Source organism: Ambystoma mexicanum, chromosome 13 (genome assembly GCF_040938575.1).
Source record: "Ambystoma mexicanum isolate Mex_15411 chromosome 13, UKY_AmexF1_1, whole genome shotgun sequence".
NCBI classification, from domain to species: Eukaryota; Metazoa; Chordata; class Amphibia; order Caudata; family Ambystomatidae; genus Ambystoma; species Ambystoma mexicanum.
In genome coordinates, this window is record NC_090938.1 from 444,290,117 (window position 1) to 444,316,030 (window position 25,914).

Here is a 25,914-nt window from a genome sequence, read left to right on the forward strand (position 1 = left end):
CAACTTACTTCCTTGTGCCAAAGAAAGATTTAACAATGCGCCCAGTATTGGACTTACGGCCTGCCAACAAGTATGTCAAGCCCCAAAAATTCCGTATGACCACGCTACAAGAGGTAATCCCCCTCCTAAAAAAGGGGGATTACATGGCAACCTTGGATATGAAAGATGAGTATTTTCATATTTCCATGCTCCCAGCGCACAGAAAATACTTGCGCTTCAAGGTGGACAGCCGCCACTACCAATTCAAGGTACTGCCCTTCGGGATAGCTTCAGCACCAAGGGTATTCACCAAGGTACTGGCGGTGGCAGCTGCACACCTACGCAGGGAGGCAATCCCAGTGTACCCTTATCTGGACGACTGGCTCATAACGGGGGAAACCCCAGGAATTTGCAGGTCAAACATTCAGAGGACTATCGACCTCCTCCACGAATTAGGCTTCTCTATCAACGAGAAGAAGTCCAGTCTGGTGCCAAGCACCTCAAAACAGTTCCTAGGAGCAATCCTAGATACTCAGAAAGGGTTGACCTTCCCTTCGGAAGAGAGAATTCGGAATATACTACTGCAAATCCCACATTATCAGTCAGGTCAACAAATAACGGTACGCAAAGCAATGCGGTTACTGGGCATGATGGCGTCATGCATTTACCTGGTCCCCCACGCGCGTCTGCGCATGCGTCCCATGCAGGAATGGTTGGCGAAACAGTGGTCTCAGGCATGTGGTCAGTGGGACGATCTAGTGGTCGTTTCGCCAACACTCGTACAGAGCTTACACTGGTGGACAAGAGAGAATCTCGCAAAGGGAAAACCCTTTTACGATCCCGAAGTACAGGCAGTGGTGACTACAGATCCATGCCTGACTGGGTGGGGAGCTCACCATCTCCACCACACAGCTCAGGGTCTCTGGTCTCACTCAGTAGCCAAGAACCACATCAACCTGCTAGAGCTTCTGGCAGTATTCCGGGCGCTTCGGGCGTTCGAGCCCCATCTGCTAAACTTGTCGGTGCAGATCCAGATGGACAGCACGACAGCCATGTTCTATCTGAACAAACAAGGAGGGACTCGTTCGCCAAATCTGTCCAAGCTTGCCCAGAAAATCTGGATATGGGCACTCAGACGGAACATCTTCCTGTCATCACAACATGTTCCAGGGGAGCTCAATTCCCTAGCGGATGCCCTAAGCAGAGACTCCCTCCCAGAAGAACACGAATGGGTCCTTCACAGAGATATCGTAGAAGATCTCTTCTCTCAGTGGGGTTTCCCCACTATAGACCTATTCGCCACAAGCGAAAACAAACAATGCCCAAGATTTGCATCCAGGTTCCCCCAGCCAGACTCCCAAGGGAACGCCCTGTGGATGAACTGGTCAGGGATGTTTGCGTACGCTTTTCCACCAACTCCTCATCAGGAAGGTGGTGTACAAGATGAACAAGGAATCGATGACGCTCATCCTAGTTGCTCCCATGTGGGCGAGACAACCATGGTTTCCACACCTACGCAGGATGGCGGTGTGCGAACCCATCAAACTCCCAGCCTGGTACAACCTACTGTCCCAGCAGCAAGGTCAAACAGTGCACCAGGAACCCAACTCAATGAACCTGGCAGCATGGCTCCTGAGGTCATAGAGTTTGGGCATCTCAAATTACCACAGAGGTGTATGGACATCCTAAAAGAATCCAGGAAACCAAACACAAGGCACTGTTACTTTGACAAGTGGAAGAGATTTGTTATTTGGTGCCAGAATAAACAAATCAACCCAGTTGATTGCACTCCTTCCAACGTTGTAACATACATGCTCCACCTACTGGACGCAGGTTTGGTATTTAACTCTCTGAAGGTACACCTGGCAGCCCTCTCGGCTTACACCACATCCCATAACAAAGTATCGTGGTGGAAAGTACCAGTAGTTAAAGCCTTCATGGAAGGAGTAAAGAGACTTCACCCTCCTATTTCGAACCCACCGCCAGGATGGGACCTCAATGTGGTGCTAGCTAAGCTCATGGGCCCCCCTTTCGAACCCATGCATAAAAGTAGTCTTAAACACCTGACTTGTAAAACGGCCTTCTTAGTAGCCATTACCTCTATAAGAAGGGTCAGTGAAATTCAGGCTCTGTCAGTGCAGGATCCTTTCTTTACTATCCACAAAGACAAACTGGTTTTACGCACACACCCTAGGTTCTCACCTAAATTTATATCTAAGTTCCATGTAAACCAGTCCATCGAGCTTCCGGCTTTCTTCCAGAACCCGCAAAGCTCAGCTGAGGTGAAACTACACACCCTTGATGTGTGTAGGGCAGTCCTCTACTATGTAAATAAAACCAGACCGCTAAGGAAAACAGATCAACTGTTTGTCTCCGTAGCTACAGGCAGAGAGGGGGATCGCGTCTCTAAAGGCGCGATCTCGAAGTGGATTATCAACTGTATACAGCTGTGTTACTCTCTTTCTGAAAAAACTCTGCCTTTTACGCCAAGGGCCCATTCTACTAGAGGCATTGGGGCCACTCTGGCTTTCATTGCAAATGTTCCCCTCGACACCATTTGCAAAGCAGCTACTTGGAGCTCTATTCACACTTTTACTCAGCATTACTGCATTGACACTCATTCCAAGACAGATACACAAGTGGGACAAGCGGTTCTAAGACAGCTGTTTGCTCATGACCCTTCTCACATCCCACCTCCTTCTTCTGGTACTGCTCGCTAATCTATGCACAGCATGTGATCTAAGCAGATTCCACAAGCCTCAGAAGGGATACATTACTCACCGTAATTGTATTTCTGATGCTTGTATCTGCTTAGATTCACATGCGACCCACCCTTCCTCCCCTCCGAGAGAAGGCGCATGATTGCTTGTAGTCTTACCTTTCTGTCTATCTGCTTGGATAATCTGTACTCGCGCTACTCCTCATGCTTCCTCATGTCAGAAAAAATACAATCTGAGGATCCTAGACGCGTGAGGGATCTTGGGTACAGTGGACGTCACACTAGGGATAGTATTACTGGCACGCCTGTGTCGACGCCGAGTTTCGAAAAAAAAACTGTAATACTCCGCAGCTTCCACTAGATGTCGGCCTATGCACAGCATGTGAATCTAAGCAGATACAAGCATCAGAAATACGATTACGGTGAGTAATGTATCCCTTCTGAGGCTTGTGGAATCTGCTTAGATCACATGCTGTGCATAGGCCGACATCTAGTGGAAGCTGCGGAGTATTACAGTTTGTTTTTCGAAACTCGAAAATGGGCGTCGACACAGGCGTGCCAGTAATACTATCCCTAGTGTGACGTCCACTGTACCCAAGATCTCTCACGCGTCTGGGATCCTCAGATTGTTTTTTTCCGCCATACTGGTCGGAAGCATCTTGCGGAGTCCCCTGGCCTTAGCCATACTTTTGCTATTATTGCAATTTAAAATTATTTATTGACATCCTTCCCCACCCCAACGTCGACCATCGACACTCGACGACGGCTGGAGAAGACATCGACCGTCGGCTGCTGCACGACGGATCTGGGCCTCGGAAGGCCGCTGGCCTCGGCCCGGGCCTAGTAGGCCGCTGGCCTCGGCCCTGCAAGTAGGGAGAGTGGGGGGTGGTACATACTCTTCACTCTTGGTATATAGGTACACCTTATATATTTCCTACACTTACCAGCCCGCTGCCTCAAGGTGCGTATGGAGGGTACCCCTTTCCAATTCTGCCCCAAGTGCAACCGCAAATACCCTTGGGTCGACAGGCACGCCACGTGCAATCTCTGCTTGCCGAGGGACCACCCCGAAGCGAACTGCAGAGCGTGTAGTAGGTTTAAACCTAAAACACTTAAGGACCGTTCGACAAAGCGTTGGGCCCACCACGCCAGGCAGGCAGCCATGGCAGCGGAGGGCGCCTTCAGCGATGGCAGCGACGCCGTACTTTCGGACGGCGAGAGCATTACAGCGTCGAAAGACTGCCGAGCGCAGGTCCCCGACCTCGGAAGGTTGTCCGGCAGGGCGGCTATGGGGAAGACCCCCGGCGACGCAAGCGCTACACCTACACACACTAAGCACACTAAGTCCAACCGAACCTCGACAACGTCGACTTCTCGGAAAGAGGCACGGATAGAACGGTCCGACTCGGTGTCCTCTGGGCGCTCTCGATCGAGATCGCCTCATGACGCAAGGCAATCATCCACTCTTGCCAAGAGTGCCTCGCTCCCTAGATTAACGGAAGTTCGATCGTCGGAAGACGAAGACGACTTCCACCCCCAGGCCGCGCTCCAAGAGACCGAGAGCGCAGTTAACACCAGCGAGGCCCCACGCTCGAAACAAGATACCTCTCCCGACCCTCGGCGCCAGGCGTCGAAAGTCTCTGGGGCCTCCAAGGGGCAGGGAAAACATTTTTCCACGCACGGGGAGGGAGGGAAACAGCGGAAAGCTCAGCCTTCCACTCCTGTAAGACCATCCTTCCACCCCAAGCAGACAGATAAACATAAATCTACTGGGACATAAACATCCAGCAAGGGTACCCTTGATAAGTCCTCTAAGTTGCCTACTAAAGTCATACCCTGTTCCAAAGAATGGTCCAGTGAGGACATAGACAGGGTCATGTCAAGGATGTCTTCCTTAGCGGATTTTTATGACAAAAACCCAGAACATTTCCTTTCGTATGACCCTCAAGGGGCCACACCCTCAGGCTCCTCTGATCCTATCCCCCTAAGTAAAAAGGCCCGGGTCGAAAGACCTGACCCCTTCGAGGTGCAGCCTTACTCTACTCCATACTCTACTCCACACCCCAGATACCAAGGACAACCTTTCCCTGAAGGGGACCAGGAGTTTTCAATTATGGAGGAACGAACCGGGTCTGAATACTATGCGGAGGATGAGGACCTGGAGGAGGTAGAAGATGAGCAGGAAATTTACAGAGTAGATTCCCCGGTAGAGAGCGAAGCCCCAGTTACCGACTCGCCAGTTGATAACCAACCCCTCCTTAATGAAGTTCTTGCTCGCGCAGCAGAACATTTTCACATCGACACCCACGGTGTACAGGAGGAAAGGGACTTCGCAGAAGAGTTGGTGGGAGAGAGGAGGCCGGTCGCTCAGACCATCCCTATCCTTAAATCCATCCAACGTAGAATAGATCCATCCCTGGTGAATACCCCCAGCCAGACTCCCAAGGGAACGCCCTGTGGATGAACTGGTCAGGGATGTTTGCGTACGCTTTTCCACCAACTCCTCTCATCAGAAAGGTGGTGTACAAGATGAACAAGGAATCGATGACGCTCATCCTAGTTGCTCCCATGTGGGCGAGACAACCATGGTTTCCACACCTACGCAGGATGGCGCTGTGCGAGCCCATCAAACTCCCAGCCTGGTACAACCTACTGTCCCAGCAACAAGGTCTAACAGTGCACCAGGAACCCAACTCAATGAACCTGGCAGCATGGCTCCTGAGGTCATAGAGTTTGGGCATCTCAATTTACCACAGAGGTGTATGGACATCCTAAAAGAATCCAGGAAACCAAACACAAGGCACTGTTACTTTGACAAGTGGAAAAGATTCGTTATTTGGTGCCAGAATAAACAAATCAACCCAGTTGATTGCACTCCTTCCAACGTGGTAACATACATGCTCCACCTGCTGGACGCAGGGTTGGTTTTTAACTCTCTGAAAGTACACCTGGCAGCCCTCTCGGCTTACACCACATCCCATAACAAAGTATCGTGGTGGAAAGTACCAGTAGTTAAAGCCTTCATGGAAGGAGTAAAGAGACTTCACCCTCCTATTTCGAACCCATTGCCAGGATGGGACCTCAATGTGGTGCTAGCTAAGCTCATGGGCCCCCCTTTCGAACCCATGCATAAAAGTAGTCTTAAACACCTGACTTATAAAACGGCCTTCTTAGTAGCCATTACCTCCATAAGAAGGGTCAGTGAAATTCAGGCTCTGTCAGTGCAGGATCCTTTCTTTATTATCCACAAAGACAAACTGGTTTTACGCACACACCCTAGGTTCTCACCTAAATTCATATCTAAATTCCATGTAAACCAGTCCATCGAGCTTCCGGCTTTCTTCCAGAACCCGCAAAGCTCGGCTGAGGTGAAACTACACACCCTTGATGTGCGTAGGGCGGTCCTCTACTATGTAAATAAGACCAGACCGCTAAGAAAAACAGATCAACTGTTTGTCTCCGTAGCTACAGGCAGAGAGGGGGATCGCGTCTCTAAAGGCGCGATCTCGAAGTGGATTATCAACTGTATACAGCTGTGTTACTCTCTTTCTGGAAAAACTCTGCCTTTTACGCCAAGGGCCCATTCTACTAGAGGCATTGGTGCCACTCTGGCTTTCATTGCAAATGTTCCCCTCGACACCATTTGCAAAGCAGCTACTTGGAGCTCTATTCACACTTTTACTCAGCATTACTGCATTGACACTCATTCCAAGACAGATACACAAGTGGGACAAGCGGTTCTAAGACACCTGTTTGCTCATGACCCTTCTCACATCCCACCTCCTTCTTCGGGTACTGCTCGCTAATCTATGCACAGCATGTGATCTAAGCAGATTCCACAAGCCTCAGAAGGGATACATTACTCACCGTAATCGTATTTCTGATGCTTGTATCTGCTTAGATTCACATGCGACCCACCCTTCCTCCCCTCCGAGAGAAGGCGCATGATTGCTTGTAGTCTTACCTTTCTGTCTATCTGCTTGGATTATCTGTACTCACGCTACTCCTCATGCTTCCTCATGTCAGAAAAAAAATACAATCTGAGGATCCCAGACGCGTGAGGGATCTTGGGTACAGTGGACGTCACACTAGGGATAGTATTACTGGCACGCCTGTGTCGACGCCCATTTTCGAGTTTCGAAAAACAAACTGTAATACTCTGCAGCTTCCACTAGATGTCGGCCTATGCACAGCATGTGAATCTAAGCAGATACAAGCATCAGAAATACGATTACGGTGAGTAATGTATCCCATATATATATATATATATATATATATATATATATATATATATATATATATATAATGTATGGGTTAGTTTAGGGATTGACTAGCCATGTCCAGTGGCCCCTCCTATGACCACCTCTAAGATCGTCCATCTACGATGTTGCAGGGTCGTTGAAAGACCATTGGCCCTTGCAACAAATTATATTGTATGTTAAAGGTGAATTTGGATTGGACAGAGTGTGTCCCCCACATCCTGGTATCCCAGACAGTTCTCAGACTGAATGTACTTCTTCAAGGTAATGCGAAAGGACATGGAGATGCAGACCATTCTCTAATGTTGCTATTCTCTGATAGCCCAAGCCTGTGAGAGTGCAGGCAGCTAACAAAACGTGGGCAACACTTGTTTCTTATTTTCTCTGATTCTCTGGGAATGGTCTTTTCTGTCCGGGTCACGTGTGTCGAGACCACAAAATGAACCCATATCGTCTACAATTATGAGAATTTTAGCCTACATTCTGGAAGTGCCTCACTATCTTGGTAGCTGGAATGTTCCTGCTCCCCTTTCGTCCTTGGCTGGGTATCCTGTTTCTGCTCGCCTGGAGCTGCTGCGATCATGTTTGCTTGTCTGTGTTTCTCAAATCTGTCTTCTTTCTTGCTGGATCTATGGCCTACAACTTCTATAGTATTCCTTATGGCTTCTCTATGCTAATAACAGTCAGGCATATGAAAGTTAAGCATATGAATTCTGTGCATCTTGCGGCTTCAGCTTTGGCGAAAGATAAGAAATAGAAATATGTACGTGTGTTAGTCCGCTGCCTTAGTGGGTCATATCATAAGCATGTGCTTCGTGCCTATATGCAATAGACTAGTGCAGATCTGTGTATTCATGAATGGATGAATATGTACTTCATGTTAAAGCTATCACTATGTAGTGATGTCAGTGAATATGTCATTGGTTTCTGGTTCTCCAGTCAGTCGACGTGATCAATCAATGTCAATTTCATGTCGTCCAAAATCATCAATTGGGTATAGTTACTATGGTTGGCTAAGGGAATATGGTTTTTAACACCTGCGATACATCGATGATTGCAGTGATGGGCCGAAGAGCGAGGCACATCTATCGTTTCTCTGTGTGAAAACCAGGTGTTTCACAACCTCGTCCCTGGGGATCCTGTACTAAGGTGGCCAGGGGAAAGGCCATTGCTTTTGGATCCCGATCCTGGGGGTGTACATGCGAGGGAGGGTCAACTGGGTAGGGGGGTCCTCAGGGGAGTGGTGGGGGAGAAGCACCTGATGGTGAGACATGGTATCCCCCTTTTTCCACAACCCATCTAACCTCTATACCCACATATTTTATGGGAAACTACAGCTCCCATAATTCCTCCTCACGTCACATTGACAACACTACTGAGCAGAGGAAGATGAGGAATGAGGCCAGGAAGATTACCTCTACTGACTTGTAATGGCTCTGTCCCTTTAATGAGACCAGGCAGAGTCAGGCACGTAATCCGAACTACACACACCTGCCACTTGTTAACCCTCCCTGTCAGGATAAAAGGTGGCACACACAGGCACACTAAGTGAGGCTGGGTACGAGAAGGAGCATCTCTTGCTGATGCAAACCTAAGTTGGGGTACCAAGGGACTGATCTGCAGTTGCAGAGAACGAGAGAGAGCCAGGCGAGATTTCCACACTTTCCGAAAGCCGTAAGCGTTCCAAGACCGAAACCGAGAGAGCAGAAAGGAGATACCTTCAAAGTAATTTGAGGCGGCTCGCTACCCTCCCGGATGAACAGCAGAGTTGGGGAGGAGCAGAGGAGGCTTTGGTAACAGCCTTGACTGCTACATGAAAGGCGCTGAAGAAACAAACCAAAGTAACATGACCAGAGTTATCAAAAGCAACAAAAGCCAAGTTTGTGTTAAAAGCAAAAGTGACTGTAACAAGAGTTGAAGGTTGCGTGTGTGGCGATAAAACGCATAAAGGAAATATCAAGTTCCAGCGTCAAAATCCTGCAGGAGCAGATGAATATCCCACCATATCCCCCAAACTAGTTCACCCAGCAGTCAATGGCAACAACTACTGAGTAAACCGGCCCGGGGAAAGGGGAAGTGGATAAAATTAAAAATGGTCAGGATTCCTCTCGGTCCCTTCAACCTCTGGATCTCTTAACTCCTGGAAAATCTGTTGTAGATGCATCTCAAGTTAAACATCATAATGAGAATATTCTACACTCTACTAAGAATCTTTCCTCACTCCGTTCCCAGTTTACCTGACTACCACCACCTTATGCCTGGAGGCACTTTTGAGAAATGGAGATTGATATCTTTGTTGAATGACTTCTCTGCGAACTGCTGCATATTCTTCACTCTGCTGCTTACTCTTTTAACAAACCCATGTACCTTAGTTCCAGAGCAAATGCTCCTGTTTCATAATTCTAACATCACTGTTCCACTTAGTCTTAATGAAGGGTTCTTTTATAACTTGCATTTCCAACAACTTTTCTTTATCATTAACTTATATAGTTTTTTTTTTTTGTTTTTCTCTTCAATTGAACTCGAATTGTCTTTATAGCTGGTGTTTATTGGTGCACTGCATGGCGTTGCCGTGCTTAACCTTTGACAGTTTTACTCGTTTTCACCATGCTGCTCATATTAGTTCCTGAATAAAAATGATTGCCAAGACTTCTCAGCTTGTAACTTTTAAATTATGTGCACTCCGCCGCATGTCGCTATAATGGCGGCGTACTACTGTGAACACTCTAAACAAACTCTTAACTAATGAGCTCTGCGCTGGACTTCCGATCTCCGCTGCTACTGCTGACAGAACAGGTGATCTGATTCGGAATCCACTCACTGTTCCTTACCTCAGGGTTTATTATGAAGTCAACAGACTTCTAAGATGGCATTTCCTGGCCGACCTGCGCACTGACACACGCCTCCGGGTCCTTCCCTCCTGAAGCGGCTCAAAAAGAATGAAAACAATGCTACGGCAAAAAAATAGAATGCTAACGCGCACAAGGCCTTGCTATACGAACGTGTTGGTAACTGCAAAAACAACATGCGTGCAGCTTCTTCCTCGCACTTGCTGCTAGTAAAACTTCACCATTTTATACATTCAACTTATAATGTCACTATTTACAAGAGCAGATAAACACTACTCAGACCTCCTGTTTCTTCATCTGTTATTAACGTTACAGTTCAGTATTCTTCCAGTCTCATGTAGCATTACAACTTGAAAAAAGTTTCTGGAAGCATTTCAATTCCACAATGCTGTCACTTATCTGAACTTGCTCTCTGGCACTTCCGGTCGCTGTTCCTTGACTGTATTTTCTTTGGTTTCTCAAAGTCTTCTCTGGAGTTTTTAAGGCTGAGACCTCTCTTGAGATGACCTTGAATGAAGGGCAGTTTAGAACCTCTCCTGAGATTCCAAACTGCATCACAATTGACTCCAAGCCAATCACTGCTGTGCAGGAAGTATTCCATCTTGAACTGGGACAATAGTAGCTGGCTGATATCATTGTTAAGGAAATGTTGTAGTCACATTCAATCCAATCTTCCTTAACATGTACAACTATTAATGCCACCTAAAGAATACCTGAACTATCGCCTCCTATTACCCGGGGACCTGCCAGGAAAGGACAATTGCTGTATATGAACTTTGAAAGATGCCAAGAGTGCAATGTAAAGAGAATAAGAAATTAGAAGTACCAAGAAGCATTGGTGTTGCCAGGTGATGTAGATTGTTGATTGATAAATTGTCGAAGTGGTCATGCAGAGGTCTATGTAAAATCCTTGGAGTTTCGAAAGTCTTCGACCGTAAAAAGTTGGATAAAACAAAATGTGGGGAAGCCAACCCCCACAAAGTGAAATTAGAGGGTTTGAGCCAGGCGGAGGACACCCATGTGAGAAATGAAATTTCAAACGTATGTGAAAGGAAAGACAGGCTGGAGCCCGACGGAGCGAAGTCTGTGTTGAATTGTGGTAAAATAAGTCAAGAGTAGAATTGTGCATTTGTGGCAAGGTGGATGAAGCCTAAATAACTTATTGAACTGTCTTGAAGCCCAAGCCTGAACTGTTGAATTGTACCAGTAAGCCAAAGTGTGCAAGAATTAAGAACTGTGCCATCCATCTAACTTTTTAAGAAACTCTCAAGACCCTGTGCTTCTGAACTTGGGGAAGGGAGTTGTTACCTAAGCCATTCTGACATTTCTTTTAAGGCACTGTTTTCCGTTTTATATCCCCGTTGCACATTTGTCATTTGAGAAGGAGGGCAAGGTTAGGTTTTTGTTCGTATAAGCCTTTTTATTTTGACTATACTGACTTGGACTTGTTTGTTATTTGGTCGAGACAACACCCAGCCAGTTAGGAATTCTCCCAACCTTACCAAAATACAAAATAAAGTTTTTCAAAACTTGCAGCTATTGTGTCTGTGCCTACTGTTGATGCTATGCCTTCCTTACACTCTGTCTTCATGTCGAGAGTTGTGCGGGAAGCATGAGGGTCAGCTTTGGCCCACCATCTACAATCCTACTAAGCAAGACCCTCCCTAGGGCTCTTGGCAAGTTTTACTTTGGTTTTTAATCCAAGGAATGCTGAAATTTCTTCAATTGATTTGGCTTCAGGTAATGCTGAATCTCACCTGAACGCCACAGTCAAAGAACAACATACCCCTTTGGTTTCTGATAAAACCACAAGGTACAAGTGAATGGAGAAGAGAGAATCCCATGCAAAGGCGAGTCTCTGAAGGGAAGATGTCATGGAGGGGCAGAGCCACACTAGACCACGGAGACGCTCACAAGATGTTAGAAGGCTGATGTCCTGACTGGCAAGGAGGGCTGGGTGATGGAGTCGGGGATGGTAAAGCAACCGTCTTGTCTGGTAGCACAATCACGCGTAAGCTGTGGTGGGTCCGGTAACTGATGCCGAGGCCAGACTGAAGCAGAGAGAGCCAACCCCACAAGCTACACATGCGAAGTACATTAGCTGCCGAGCTGAGCAGCGAACGGGAAGCGAATGCCCCCCGAAAAGGTAACGCCGTTCAGGGGGCGAGCAGTGAGAATTGAGGCTGGGAGAGCCACAAGTGTTGCGGCAGCCGGATAAACCCGAATGGAGATAAAGTAAGCCTATTAGAGGGCTTTGGAGAGCCCTAAGAACCTGAAAGAATTGAATAGTCGAGGCTGGGAGAGCCACAAGGGTTACAGGAGTCAGAGAAACCTGAATTGAAACAAAGCAATCTTATCAGAGGGGGGAGCCCTGGTAAACCGATAGACATTGACGCTCAAGGATTACAGAAGCCCATGAATCCCAAATGGGCAGACTCTGTATTAAGGGCCTGCTAAAACAAGCCTGATAAAGACCCCAGGGACTTTGGGAGTCCAAAAGATCCAAAATATAAATATCCGAATGGGGAAGAGTGAGTACTTGAAGGGTTCAATAGCCTGAAAACAAGACCAAGACAGCATGTGGGATATGGTGGAGTTGTGTAAAGAAAACCTTGTCTTTATTGAGAGATAAGAAACTGTCTGAAATATATAAAGACTGAGAACCGTGGCATACTGAACCTGCAGTGAAGTTGAGAGGTTTGTATTGCAAGGAATTGACAACTTTGAGAAGCTTTTCTTTAAAACTGTTGTTGGAGAAGAAATCCATAACTGAAGATTTTTAAAACCTGCTTCTTGGAGAAGAGATCCGAATGTTTGGCCAGGCATATGCCAAACACAGAGACTATTGCTCTGTCCGCCTTCTTTCTGTTAAGTTTTCTTAAGTTAGCCAGGGCCAGTTAGCTGGATTGGATTTGGACTAAGGGTTGTTTTTCATTTGTTGAGCACCATTAGTTTTAGTTTCTAGGTAGGGAGCTTCCCTCAGAGGTAGGGCTAGAGAGTGTTTTCTTTTAATTTGAATAAACACCCTTGAACATGTCAGTCATTAGTCTGACTCCTTCTGGTTTACCACAGAAGCAAAAATCCCTCTGAGTATACTCTGAACTTTCAGGAGGCCTCGGACATACATGGTGCTACCTATTTTCTCTCATGCCAGTCAATGTCTTATACCTCATCCTGCAAAGTAAGCGCCCAAAACAACCACAGTGTTTGAAAATCCACCACCTCCTGTCAGTGAAAGAGAGAATGCTAAGTTTCATCCAGGTGCATCATTCAGTAAGGGCTTAGGCTTGGGGGACCAACCTTGCATCTAGTTTTGGCGCCAACTCCCCATCCTCCAAAACCTTGTGAGTTTCTTGCCACTGACCCACTGCCCTTTTTTTCAAATGGCAGTAATGTGCTTTGGATATTAAGCATTATAATATATTATGAACAATTATGTTCAATTGATTTTCACAAGTAAACAATCGCAGCCCCATCCTTTAGATTCAAATTTCTGGTCTAACGTCCCTCTGACACCTGAGCTGAAGTGCATTTCTACAAGGGATCTATAATTTGTATGGCCAAGTCTACTTCCCTGGATGAGACATATTGCATTGACATAAGGTGCTGCATTTTAGGATGACATGAATGCTGGGATCCCTTTGAGCCAGAGCATCTGCTCCATTCAGACTCATTTACCACATGCCTCATATTTTCCTAAAACCCCACGCTTGGTAAACATGTTCTCGAACTATTTCAATGCTGTTATTCAATTGGACACAGATTTAGTACTTCTCCATTTACGGTGTGCTACCCGTCTCGCAATGATTTGGACTGTCTCTTTTGAAATGACCTTCAGTCTACAGTCAAGACAAACATTTGGTTTCTGGTGACCCTTTTTGTGTGTGACCTTGGGTTGCTATGACTGCCCTTTTGACAGTAGGGTGCCATATTCATGATCTGGGATTGGACCGAGAATAATAATAATAATAATAGGGAGAATGGTGGAAAGGTTGTGGCAAGTGGCTGATGACTGAGGCAACTTGGTTCAATCAGAAGTGGAAACATGTCTATTAATCTCCAGACTGGGTAGCTTTACAGATTTTTCTCCTCGTGTCAATTTGAATTCATTATTTCTAAATGTATCTAAGTGCCATTAATAACAGATGGTACAGTAGCTAACCATTGCATCATCTCTACCTCTTCTAGCTCCCTCCTTTTCCAAACCTGGATTTAACATATCTTCCATCTCCAGGACCCTTGGATTTCTCTACAGTTACAATCCACCTTAAATCCGATTCAACAGAACACTAAAATCTGTGACAAACCCCTCACAACTTCAGAACAGAATTATCCTTGCTCTGCAGAGGTCTGTTGTACATCCTGTGCATCTGATCACTGGAAAAAAAGAATTTTCATATGTTTTCTTCCACTCAGCACAGAGTCTAGACGTAATTGAGCATCGACCAGGAAATGTTGCAAAAGCAAACATGTCCCCAAAATCTACATGTTGTATAAAATGTCAGTAAGCAAAGGCTGCATGAATATTTGCACCCAACTAATATGTGGAATTTTTATGTTATATGTGCATTAATATTACCCTTTTTTATTTTAGAAATTACTGATCCCAAGACACAAATAAACTACATGAAGGAATTGGTGCAGTCCTTGCCTACACCGAACCATGAAACCATGAAAGCTCTCTTCCAGCATCTATGCAGGTAAGCCTAAGAAGAGTCGGTTCCCTTCATCTTTTCTTAGCTGTGTATATGTTCGTTTGTAGCTGATTTATATAGCACAAACCTAGCAAGGAAACAACAGCGCACTGTTAAGTAGAGGATGGTGTATATCCAGAAGGTGTCTCATCCACTAGCTGTCAGCAAATATACAATGTTAGATATACATATCAATTGCTCCAGGTAAATAGAGAAGGAAAACAGAAAATCACCTACCTGGGCAGAATGGACGAAGAGAAATGTCCTATGGCCCGGTGGGTACCTGGAATGGATCTCGCTGACTCTCCCTGAAGATATTAGGAATTCTCCTGAAAACCCCTCCGGAGTCCTGCTCAAAGGCTTGATCCCCGAGAGGTGCCCAGGGAAACCCTCACGGGGGAAAAAACCCTGTGGAGAGCTGCTTGAGAGCGTTGTATCATCGGGATGTTCCAACGCGGGCTGAAACTTCACCTTCAGAGTTTGGGAGCTCCTTAGCGATTGATATTAAGTTCTAATGAGGAATACAAAGTAGATTAGAATATAATTTCCTTTGTATATCAGAGGTCAGATCCCCTTAGAAACTTTAGTTCTTATTCTTACCCCCAATTAGTAGAAAGGGAGAAATCGATGTGGAGGAAGGGCGAGATAGCCTGGAGTTCCCAGAAGTACTGACTTGCTGGGCTAAGGAAAATAGCAGAATAAAAAGGACGGGTAGAGAGAGAGAAATAGCTAATGATCACGACCAATAGTAGAAACAACCATATAATATAAAGCCTACCAGTTCGTAAACAAAGGTAGTCTCCTGGAGACTGCTCAAAGAAGTTCGGCAGTGGACCTGGGATGTTGAGGTAGGTATCCGTGCTAAAATGACAACGTGAAGAGGAAAAATAAAACGATAACTAGATTCCCTAGACTGCTAATGAAAGAAGAAAGAATATAAGATGTATGGAATACCTCGTGGAGGGCGAGGATCTGTATTCCTGAACCAAAGAGAAACTGAGCTGGAACCGCGCTCCAAAGGGGCGTGGTTAAAGTCGTCCAAAGTCTGACAAGTATTTTCCCGTGTTTTTGTAGCGGTCTGGAAGTCAAGAGAAAAAGGGAAAAGTAACGAGATGAGAGAGTGTCAGCCGAAGTCAGGAATAAGAAATAAGGAAACACAGAGGTAAACTAACAAACTGACTCACGAAGCGTTTGTATACTCCTAAGAGAGTAGCAACGCACTGGACTCCTGGAGGATCCTGTTGATAAGCTGCTTGGGAGGATGTGACATCAGAGCGTTGCAATGTGTTCTGGGAAAGAACATCTAGACTGCTGCGTGTGCTATAATCGCCAGACACGGCGGCCATGTTGAAGTGCCTCCCGGGAAACGGATCTGCCGAACAGAACATGACACTAGCCCCCGGGATCTGTCATCCAGGTGGCCTGGACACAGCCATCGCTTTTGGATCCAGTTCCTAGGGGTGGACCAGTGTGGGAGCATCACCTGGGTGAGGGGTCTCCAGGGAGTGGGAGTGAGACTCCGGATGGTGAAACGCAGTATCCCCTTACTTGTAACACCATTATCCCATCCTACCTTGTAGGATATTTAAGAACTTTACCCCCTTCTGCCTTAAAAACACTAACACTTTCTCACAGACAGTTTGCAATGAGAGAAAATGGACTAACATCCGAGCCAGATACCTGAGGTGTCCGAATACAATGGTAAGGCGAGGTCTGGCAATTACTGACCATCATGCACACCTGACTTCCATTACACTTTCCCACACAGATAAAAGTCAGACCACAAGAGCACACTCTGAGCGAGGCAAAGCACAGGAGGAAACACTTTTGAGATGGCAGCTGAGCAAGAGAGGAAAGACAGCAAAACCAAAGGAGATCACAAGGGGGAAATTCCTTTGACCTTTTGGACAAGGAACTGTTACTTTCCTGAGACCTCGAGAATAGAAAATGTAAGATCCGGAAACCAGGCTGAAGAATCCTACATTGTGTGTCGGAGATACCCGCGGCCCTCCCGCATCAGTAATCAAGGTGGGGAGAATAGCCAACCGCTGTGGTATCGTCCTTGGCTCCAAGAACAAAGCAGCATCAGTGAAGTCAACACAGCCGGTGAGTTGGGGAGACCGATACAAGACCGATCTGTGTTGAAGCCAAGGTTGCACGCAGCAACATTGTATGGCGAGCGCTGGACCGAACATTGTTAAAATGCGTGTGATAAGAGACGCAGGTGAAGTTGAACTGCTGGTGGGTGATCAAACTTTAAAGCAAGCTATGATAACTTTGACGGATTGGTCCGGCACCTCGTGGGTGCTTAATCGAAGGTCTCTGTAAGGTATCCAGCTGAGAAGTGATAACAGTAGATACATTTGGTCTGAGCCCGGCAGAGGGAGACCAATTGAAAGAGAATGAATAAATGTGAATCGAAGTGGTCCTGCCACAGGTCAAGCTAAATCCTGCGCACAGTCGAAAGTCTTTGATGTTGATGAAATAGAGAAAGTTTGGAAAAGTACATGAATTTAGTCCGAGCCCGGCAGAGGGACACCAGTTGAAGGTTTCGTGTTAAAGTGGGCCTGAGCCTGGCAGAGTGGGACCCGGGGTGAACAGTAAATCACCCGAGAAGTTGTATAAGTGAGAATCCTGAGAAGAAAGGAACTTTACCATTGCATCAGGCCCTATCTGTCCTCATCTGTTGTAGTATTATTGAAGGGCATGGTCTCAGTTCCATCCTAAAGTGTAGGAGAGAGGGTACAGCCTGATGTTTGTAGGCATGTTGTTCCAGACTGTAGCAGAAGAATGCTTATTTTCTAATCGCCTTCTTTTACTTCTTGGATCCCAATCTGCCTTCTGGTTTTGTGATGGATTGTTTTGATAGTTTCTCAGGCAGGTACAATGGTGCCTTGGTCGTTGCTTTATAGGTGAGGTGGCCAATGTGAAAGTGATGCATGCTTGGAGGAGCTAACCAGTTATGTTCCCTTCAGTATAGAAGGTGATGTGGTCTAATTTCTTCAGCCTGCGATGAGGGAGGTCATATCCTGCTGGACAGCTTGTTCGCACAGCCATGCTTCTGGAAGGAAACCCTGCTAGAATGGCATTGTGGGGCTCCAGGTGGTAGAGCGGCAGGTCACAAACAATGGATGTGAAGGCTTGATTCTGCAGCATAGAGAGAATACCAGGTGTTGTTTCTCCTTTTCATTGTGAGTTTCGAAGGCGAGGTCACAGTGAATGGTAAAGCTGTGGGATTTTGTAGTGGGGGAAGAATGTGGGGCGTGGCCATCGGAATTTATCTATGCTGGCCAATTCTATACATTTATCATTTGGTGGTAGCTCCAGGGATGATGAACCTTTTGTTAAGTTGACTTTCAGGGGGACATTCTACATCCTCTTTAAGCCTGGAAGTGTTTCAGCAATTGGATGTGGTTTACAACATTGACCTTCAGTTATATCTGCATCATTCACATCCTATTTGTATTTGGTGTTGAGATCCACAAGTAGTGCACCCATTGGCCTGAATATGACGGGTGGGGGTAGAATGGGCATAATTCTGCCAGAAATCCCAAATGGATAGAGATTTACACTGCCAAACCGCCACTTGTAATCTGACAGCATTCCCGCCAGAGGTAATACTGCCAGTGATGATATGGCTGGACCAAGTGTTGGTAATGGTTATACTGTGTGTTAGTGTCTTAGTGGTATTACTGCGAAGATACCACCAAACTGGTAATGAGCCCCAATGTATCTTTCAAGTACTTGAAAAGAAAATTTGCGCTGTTGGCATCTGCAGGTACCCAACTGGAGGGGTGGTAAGGATTATTAATGTAGGGGCCAAATCAGTGAAGGACTGAGGGATTAAATCACATTCAATGGAAAGCGAAATGAGCAGTGCTTTGTCGTCCGCCGTGTTAAATGCTGCAGGGAGTTCAAGCAGGTCTTGAAGGCAGTGTTCCCTTTGTCCTTGGGAGGAGTGTGCCAATCGCCCACATTTTGGCGATCTTGGTGCACCCTCTGGGTCGCAAGCTGAACTGGGACTTTTGAAGGAGATTGTGTTGAATGGTATTTTTGTGAAGTGGAGAGTGACTGTCTTCTGAATTATCTTTCTAATGAAGGGGTACATGGGTGATAAGGTGGTAGTTGGCTAGGTCATCAGTGTCAAGTGTGGGCGTCTTTCACAGTTATTCAGGGTAGTTTCCTGTGCCTTAGGTCAATGAGGCATTGATAATGCAGAGAGGAACAAATGCATTTCCTATTTTGGTCTTCAAAGTGGAAATTGGGGTTAACTTATCATAGGAGGTAACTGAGAGGATGTTGGTGACTGTCACGTTTTAGTAAGCTGTTTGTTTGTCAGTACATTTAGAGCCGCGCCACTACAGCCCTTATACTAAAAGTATATTAATAGCAAAAAGAGAGCTGCACTGGAAAGGGAAGGCTTACAACCTGACGCCTAAATTAACTATACAAGTGCAAAACACTGTATTGATAGTTCAAGGTGTTTTAGTAATGAGTCATTTTTAAACAACAAAAATGATTCGCCCTCTAGGGCTTTCTCAAGGCAGAATAAGATCAGTTCTGTACAGTTCAAAACAAAAAAACTATTAATGGTGATTTCCAATCCGCAGGTTACAAGACTACAGAATGGAGATGTGCATGTGTCATAAAAATATCACCGCCATAATTGGAACATAATAATGAACAAAGTAAAAAAAAGAGGAAAAGAAGAAAAAGGAAAAAATTATAAAGATGGAACACAAAAGCTGTTAAGAGTCACAAATACAAAATTATAATTCAACAAAATGATAATATTAAATTAAATCACAGGAATACTGAAAATGTCAACAGGTGTTAGCACAGTAACTGATGTTGGAACTCAGTTTGTCTTAAGCAGGGTTGGAACCAAATCATTGTACCAGCTTTCTTCATACTTGGTGTGAACCAAATTATTTAATGATGTTCAAACAAAATCGCATTGCAAATTCAATAGGAAATACCCAATGCCTCATGTCCAGCGTGCAGCTTCAAATGAACGCGCCCTTCAACAGGCGTGGTTAGAATATATACACTGATTGTATTGACTGTCTTTCAGCACAACCTATCAATAAACCGATCATAATCACCATCATGTATGTAGTGTATGGTTTAAAAGGAATAAATAGGATCAACAAAGAGACTGACCTTTGCCTGAGGTCTATTGCATGTAATTCTTACACCTTAGGTTTCAAAACGTCATTATTGCAATTCCTGGTGATTTCATATATGCTTGGCAAAGTTCCTGTTATGAAACAGACCATAGTATTGACTAGCTCTAGTTGTTAATGCTGCTCTACTATGGGTTATTTCAACACAGTATGCTTCCATCACCATAATCAAAAATTGCTCTGGTGATCTATATAAGGCAGCTGGTCTTGCAGAACCTCTAACATGAATGCACCCGGAATATGTTGTTCAATAAAAGCAATGCAACTCCAAACGATATCTATAGTGATATTAAATGGGCCTTGCAGCATCTGGGATAAACAGTAATGAACATTCCATGGCACTACTACCTTGCTTACCTGATTAACCAGGTTTTAGTTTCCCAACTAAAGCGACATGTGCTGCACCCGATAGCCGTGTAGAAATCGCTACTTGTACTTAAAAGCAAAAATCACGTGATACTTGGTCACATGTTGGGTTTCCAGTCAAAGGAGCATAACTTGCAGAATGCAACACTGTGGTGGCACCATCTTGAAATGATAACTCCTCTTGATCAGACATTATATAAAAGCAAACCATCTACGTCACCTTGTCCATGTACTTTAGTGATAAGTGCGCCCGAAATTTAGAAAATGCATCCGCACAAGAATTTTATTTAGATATAACCAATCATGTGTTGGCAAAGACCCTTTTTAAACACCTCATTGGCATATCTACGCCTGGCAATACCCCTGAAAAAAAACAAAAATAATAATGTGATGCTATCATTAGGAAACCAATATATAGTGGATGATTGTAAAAATTCAGCTAAGCAATCCCTGTGACTGTATCATTAAATGTCCAATGTGTAATGTTTGGTGGAAAAATGGGCCCTAAGCCATTAATGTGTTTATTATTGTGAAATCAGGTTGGGTCATTGTGCTAGACCTTTTGATGTACCACTACTCCCTCATTGCACTAGCATTACGTTTTACATTTTTCTGGACAGAAGCAGGTTTTGATAGTGTGACATATTTACAAAAATATTGCATTTCTGTATTGTGTTCAAACCCATTAAGGTTGATCTGTATTTGCAAATAATATTTTGCTTCCTCTATCCTCCTGTCGTTTTCCCTGTCTCCCCAATGGACTTGCGGTTTGATTTGGTCAATTTCCAGAAAGTTTTTAATTTCTTGCAATCCATGTAGTTCCATCCAAGGTTGTGCAAGCGGGAACCTTATGTCCTGTTTGTTGATGGTGTTCAAATGTTCACGTATGCAAAATCATGCCTCTCTGATTGTACTACCAACGCTTATCTTATCACAAACACAGATAATTAGATAGACCACATATTTGCTGCGGCAGTTCAATATTTTATCAATGTGCACTTCACACCATTGTGTACAAAATTCAATCTAGTCTAAGGCATACGTACAGAATGAACTAAAAATACATTAATGGAAATCTTTGACTCTTTTCTGTTGTTGGGTCAACCAGTCACTTGGTGGTTCTATACTACTCATGTGACTTGGACAAAGTCTGTTCCTGATTGTCGGAGCCCTGGTGAAAATAACTAGTGGTTTGCTGCCAATATAATCTTTCTGTTGTTCATTAATCTTTAGCAAATGCCAGTGCCTTTTTAAGTATTCGAAATAACATTGCACTATTGCTGCTATATTGTGTTACGAACCTCAGTTTGTTAGTGTGGTTAAGGTCTTGAGCGGTTGTTTTTATGTTTGTTTGTTGGGTCGTTTATTGTTTGCTTGTTAGGCACTTATACACTAAGTAAATTCTGTTTCAAAGAGCCCACAGGGCAACAAGGAGGGAACATGGGAAAGAAGTACAATTAAAATTAAAAGATAATGATACAGTGCAGGAGGGACGGCCGAACCTACTATGCCTTGTGAGTATTCAGAACGTGCATGTGCAGTTGAAGGGGCCTCTGAGGGACCCTCTGATGTGGAAACAAGGCACAGTCACCACACACAATAGATACGCCAGACACAAGGTTCTGTTCCCAAATTCTAGGGTTTATTGCAATACAAAATAGTCCCAGTTGGCCAAGTGGTCCCACGCCCCGTGACGTGTCTAACAGACCTCGGGGGACGCAAGAGAGCGTGAAATGTACATCAGTTACATATATACGAACGGGGCATCTTACAATCAGTAATGACACATTTGATGCCGCCCCCAATTCATTTCCCTTTGAATTAGAGGCGATGATTGACAATCGTGACAAATATGACACCTTAGCCCACCATATTTAGTAACAGTTTGCAATCTCCAATTTTACAGACTCCATTCTTTGTTTGCGAGAACACAGCGTTTCTGTTTTTCATGGGCAAGCTGCGCGTAGGAGACTGGCACATACCAGGCCTCACTATTTCTAAGTTTCGATTCTCGCTCTAGACGTCAGCCCGCTCTCCGGGTCCTCACTGGGCTCAGAAAGGGGGGCCGTAAAGAAGATCATAATTCAACTCTTTAAATGCTAGTTTTGTACATTGCTATTCTTTCAGGAGACTCGCTGGCATTCGTATACTGATTAAATGCCTTGCTCCCTGTCTTCAAGGATACGTGAGGGAGGGAATCAGGCATTCCTGTCTGGCTCTCCAGTGTAATGTTTCAACATGTTTCTTAGCCTTGGACCATTGAAGCGAAATAATATCTACAGCAAAGCAGTTTTACATGAGGCAAAGTGGCAACGATAGAGAGAGCAGAGAGAGAAAACAAAATGGCGATTCTGGTCATCATAAAATGGCTTCACTCTACTTAAACTAATAGCTACGTAATAACTAATGACTAATGAATATATATTCTTATACTGTAAATGAGGCGGTTGGTCTTCGGCCAACCAATTATCATTCATTTCCGGACCCTCAAGGGGTGCTTAGTTTTTCTGAACTGACACAGTAAGGAAGGGAGCAATAAGGTAGGTGCGAGTGCTGGAGGGTGAGTCCTAGAAGAAGTGCAAAGGTAAGTGCTATGCGAACAGGGGCCGCGTTGGGTGATAAAGTGCGAGTCTCCAGTGCGGACTTCAGGTTACACACGATCGAACACAAGACAGATAGTGAGAGGGATCTAACCCGAAATTGGAAGAGCAGACAATCTCTGCTAAACTAAATTAAGGGGGAACTAGAGAAACCGAGCCCTGATTTGAGAAAGGTCCATAAAGGGACCGAAACACGTGTCATCCTAAAGGGCATTTCTATATATTAAATCTTCTTTTGAAACTGGACGCAGTTTCAGTGCGGAGGGTGTGCCAAGGCAAGTGCTGAAAGTGTACAGAAGCTGGGGAGATGGGGTGTGAGAGGTTAGGGGCCCGAGGATGCTTAGGGTCCAAGACACCATTCATAGCAACTGTGAGATTTAGCAGAGGAGGGAAGAAGGGTAGGAGGAGGAAAGTGCGAAAGTCTTGAGGCGCTTTTGGAACTTAATGAGGTCCTGCTCAAGACGCAGAGAGAGGGGGAGGCTGTTCCATAGGAGGGATTAAGCTGAGTAAAGTGAACAACCTCCTTCTCTCTGTTTAGTGAAGCGCTTTAGACACATGTCGTTGGTGCCAGAGGAATGAAGAGGTCTAGAAGGAGAGTTTTTGTTGTAAGAGAGAGTTGCAGAAAGAGTGGTTCCCGGCCCCATACAGCCTTGTAGATGATGCAGAGGGATTTGAATTTTATCCGTGCAGCAACCAGAAGGCAGAGGAGCCTTTTTAGGGCAGGAGAGATGCAGTCCCTGGGCTGAAGGCCAAGGATATGTCTTGTTGCTCGATTGTGGATTAGCTGAAGTCTTGGAGCTGGTAGCTGTCAAGAAGATGCGCAGCCCCTAAGCATTTAGGTAGTCTGATGAACAATCAATAAGAGAGTCGGTTCCCATCTGTTGATAGATAAGCTGTGTACCAATTGTTTGCACGGGAAACGCCTACGTCCGTATCGCCGTACAGTGAGATAAGTTGATTCAGAGAATCCTCGCGGTTACGCTTGTTGAAGGAACAAGCGGAAACACGAATCATCAGACTACCTAAAAGCTTAGGGGCTACGCATCTTCTTGACAGCTAACAGCTCCAAGGCTTAGTGGAGGCTATTGGTGGCATTCTACTTGCGTAAGTAATCAAAAATCAATACAGAATTTGTGCCATGTGACTATTTGCTGGGATACTTACCTGATTACTGGCTAAATTGAAGGCTCATGCACTTTACAGACTTACGCACAACATAATATTTTGTTCTGAGGAATTGACCGGTAAACGGGCCAATCCTGCGCGTCTACGTTGCGCCATCTATGGACTTAACATCCTGTAACGAGCCTGCACATTAATGTGGAAAGTTGCTCTGTAACAAGCTGTGCCTTAAAGACTCAAAGTGGTCGAAACACATGTCGGCATAGGCATAGACCGCACTAGTCCAAGCAGACTATTGTGATTAAACACGTGACTGTCAATTGTGTTATTTGTTTTCTTCCTCACTTGAACTCATGCGACAGCGCATCTTCCGTGGAACAGCTTGTTTTTAAAAAAATCTAGATTGTATTTTTAGGGGGGGCCTGAAGGTTGGTTGGTTGGGTGTTAAAAAAGGGATCCCACCGCAGCCCCCTTTATCAAGAGATGGAAGGAAATTGGGAGGCTGACATTGTAAGGATAAAGTATAGGCTTAACACCTATTGTAATACATTGGGGTGGCAGATTAGATTTTATTGATTTTTTTTTGTTCTTTAGAAATTGCTTTAAAAATAATGTAATATTTATTTTTGTGGCCTTTATTTTTTTAATCTCTAATTTTACAAAGAACAGCAATTTGCAGACCTACATGTCCTTGTTTCTACTAAGGCTCTAATGAAATGCAAGCTAACAAATGAGAAGAGGGGAGTTGGAATTCTGTGAAAGTGATGAGTATAGTTTCGTTCGTGGTTAGCATAATGTCCGCAGTGGTGCTAGACATTTTGTCCACTTTTTTGGTATGAGGTTAGAAAGTCTACATTGAAACATTGAACCACCTTCTCACGGCAGTCTTGCTTTCCTCTTCAGAATTATCGATCGACGCGAAGAAAACAGAATGTCTGTGAAAAGCGTTGCCATTGTCTTCGGGCCCACGCTCCTGAAGAAGGAATCGGAAATGGGAAATATTGCAATGCATATGGTTTTCCAGAACCAAATTGTGGAGCAGCTTTTGAGTAATTGCAACTACATATTTGCAGACAGTTGAGCCCACTTGGGAGCATTTGGTCTCCCCAACTCTCACAAATAAATTCTGTCATATGAAGGCGCGGGTACGCCTGAAAGAGCCATAGAATATGTTGTATATTTTATATATATGTAAGTGTGTATATCGTGACAAGAGATTGATCACTTTGTGTTGCTGTGTAATTAGTGAGGCACAGAGTGTATTTGTATATAAAATATATGTATGGAAAATATATTCAAGTTTATAAAAAGGAGGATACTTGTCAGACGGTTTAAAATGTTTTTTGCTGTAATATAAATTATAAAAAATGTAATATGATTGGATTGTGTGTGGACTTGACTTGCAGAAAATGGCCAGCTGTTTGCAGAGAAGATCACATTCACTGGAAAAAATATGAAATTGATTGTACCCATTTTCACCACAGACTTGGGATTTCAGGGAAACTGATCACCCATTGATAGAATGTACACTGTTATGTATGTTTTGTCTACACTAGTAGTCAGTATTAGGATTCTGGGATAAAGGAGGCTCCTAACAAAGGCTCCTAACAAATGCATTCTGCTATCTATGTGCTGTGCCTTTAAGATCATTCCTTTCCAGCTATTTTCTCTGCACCAGGTACTACTAACCGCCAGCTGTACTTCCTGTATTTTTCACAAGGCTTTCAGGGTAAATTATCTTGGTTTATTTGGAACATTTCAGCAGAATATTTCCTTTTGGATTCTTTGCCTCCAATCCTCACTGAGGCACTTGTGCATTTTGTGTTTTTAGCCACATCTTGCTTCCTGGGAGCAATTTTTATCCTTCGAAATTTATGAAGAAATTTCAAATAGAGGATGCAAACACTCAGCAGAAAAAACCTGAGATGTTTTGAACCTATGTAATAAATTCCAGTTGACGCTTCATCAGATTTATTTTGCGTTACCTGGTCTACATTTGGCCATATCCACGATACTCTAATGGAACCCTGCTTAAATGGTAAGTGCTCATTTGAACTAGTGTCCAATGCACCTACCATGCGTCCCCACATGACTGGGTCATTAGCTCAAAGTGTTTGAAACCCCATGCCAGTGTCAAGAC

At 44.7% G+C, this 25,914-nt stretch overlaps 1 protein-coding gene across 9 annotated transcripts in view; it reads left to right on the top strand.

Moving 5' to 3' along the window:
* ARHGAP27 (Rho GTPase activating protein 27) overlaps nucleotides 1-25,152 on the top strand; it is a 785,924-nt gene extending 760,772 nt beyond the window's left edge. For 5 of the 9 annotated variants that reach the window (XM_069634069.1, XM_069634071.1, XM_069634074.1 and 2 more), the window contains 2 exons: nucleotides 14,401-14,506; nucleotides 24,678-25,099. In XM_069634069.1, coding sequence (XP_069490170.1) covers nucleotides 14,401-14,506; nucleotides 24,678-24,855 — 284 coding nt within the window. In that variant the 3' untranslated portion in view covers nucleotides 24,856-25,099. Of the gene's footprint in view, nucleotides 1-14,400; nucleotides 14,507-24,677 lie in introns of all 9 variants that reach the window. The other 4 variants (XM_069634066.1, XM_069634072.1, XM_069634068.1 and 1 more) reach the window with 1 other exon arrangement.
* The last annotated feature ends 762 nt before the right edge of the window (nucleotides 25,153-25,914 follow it).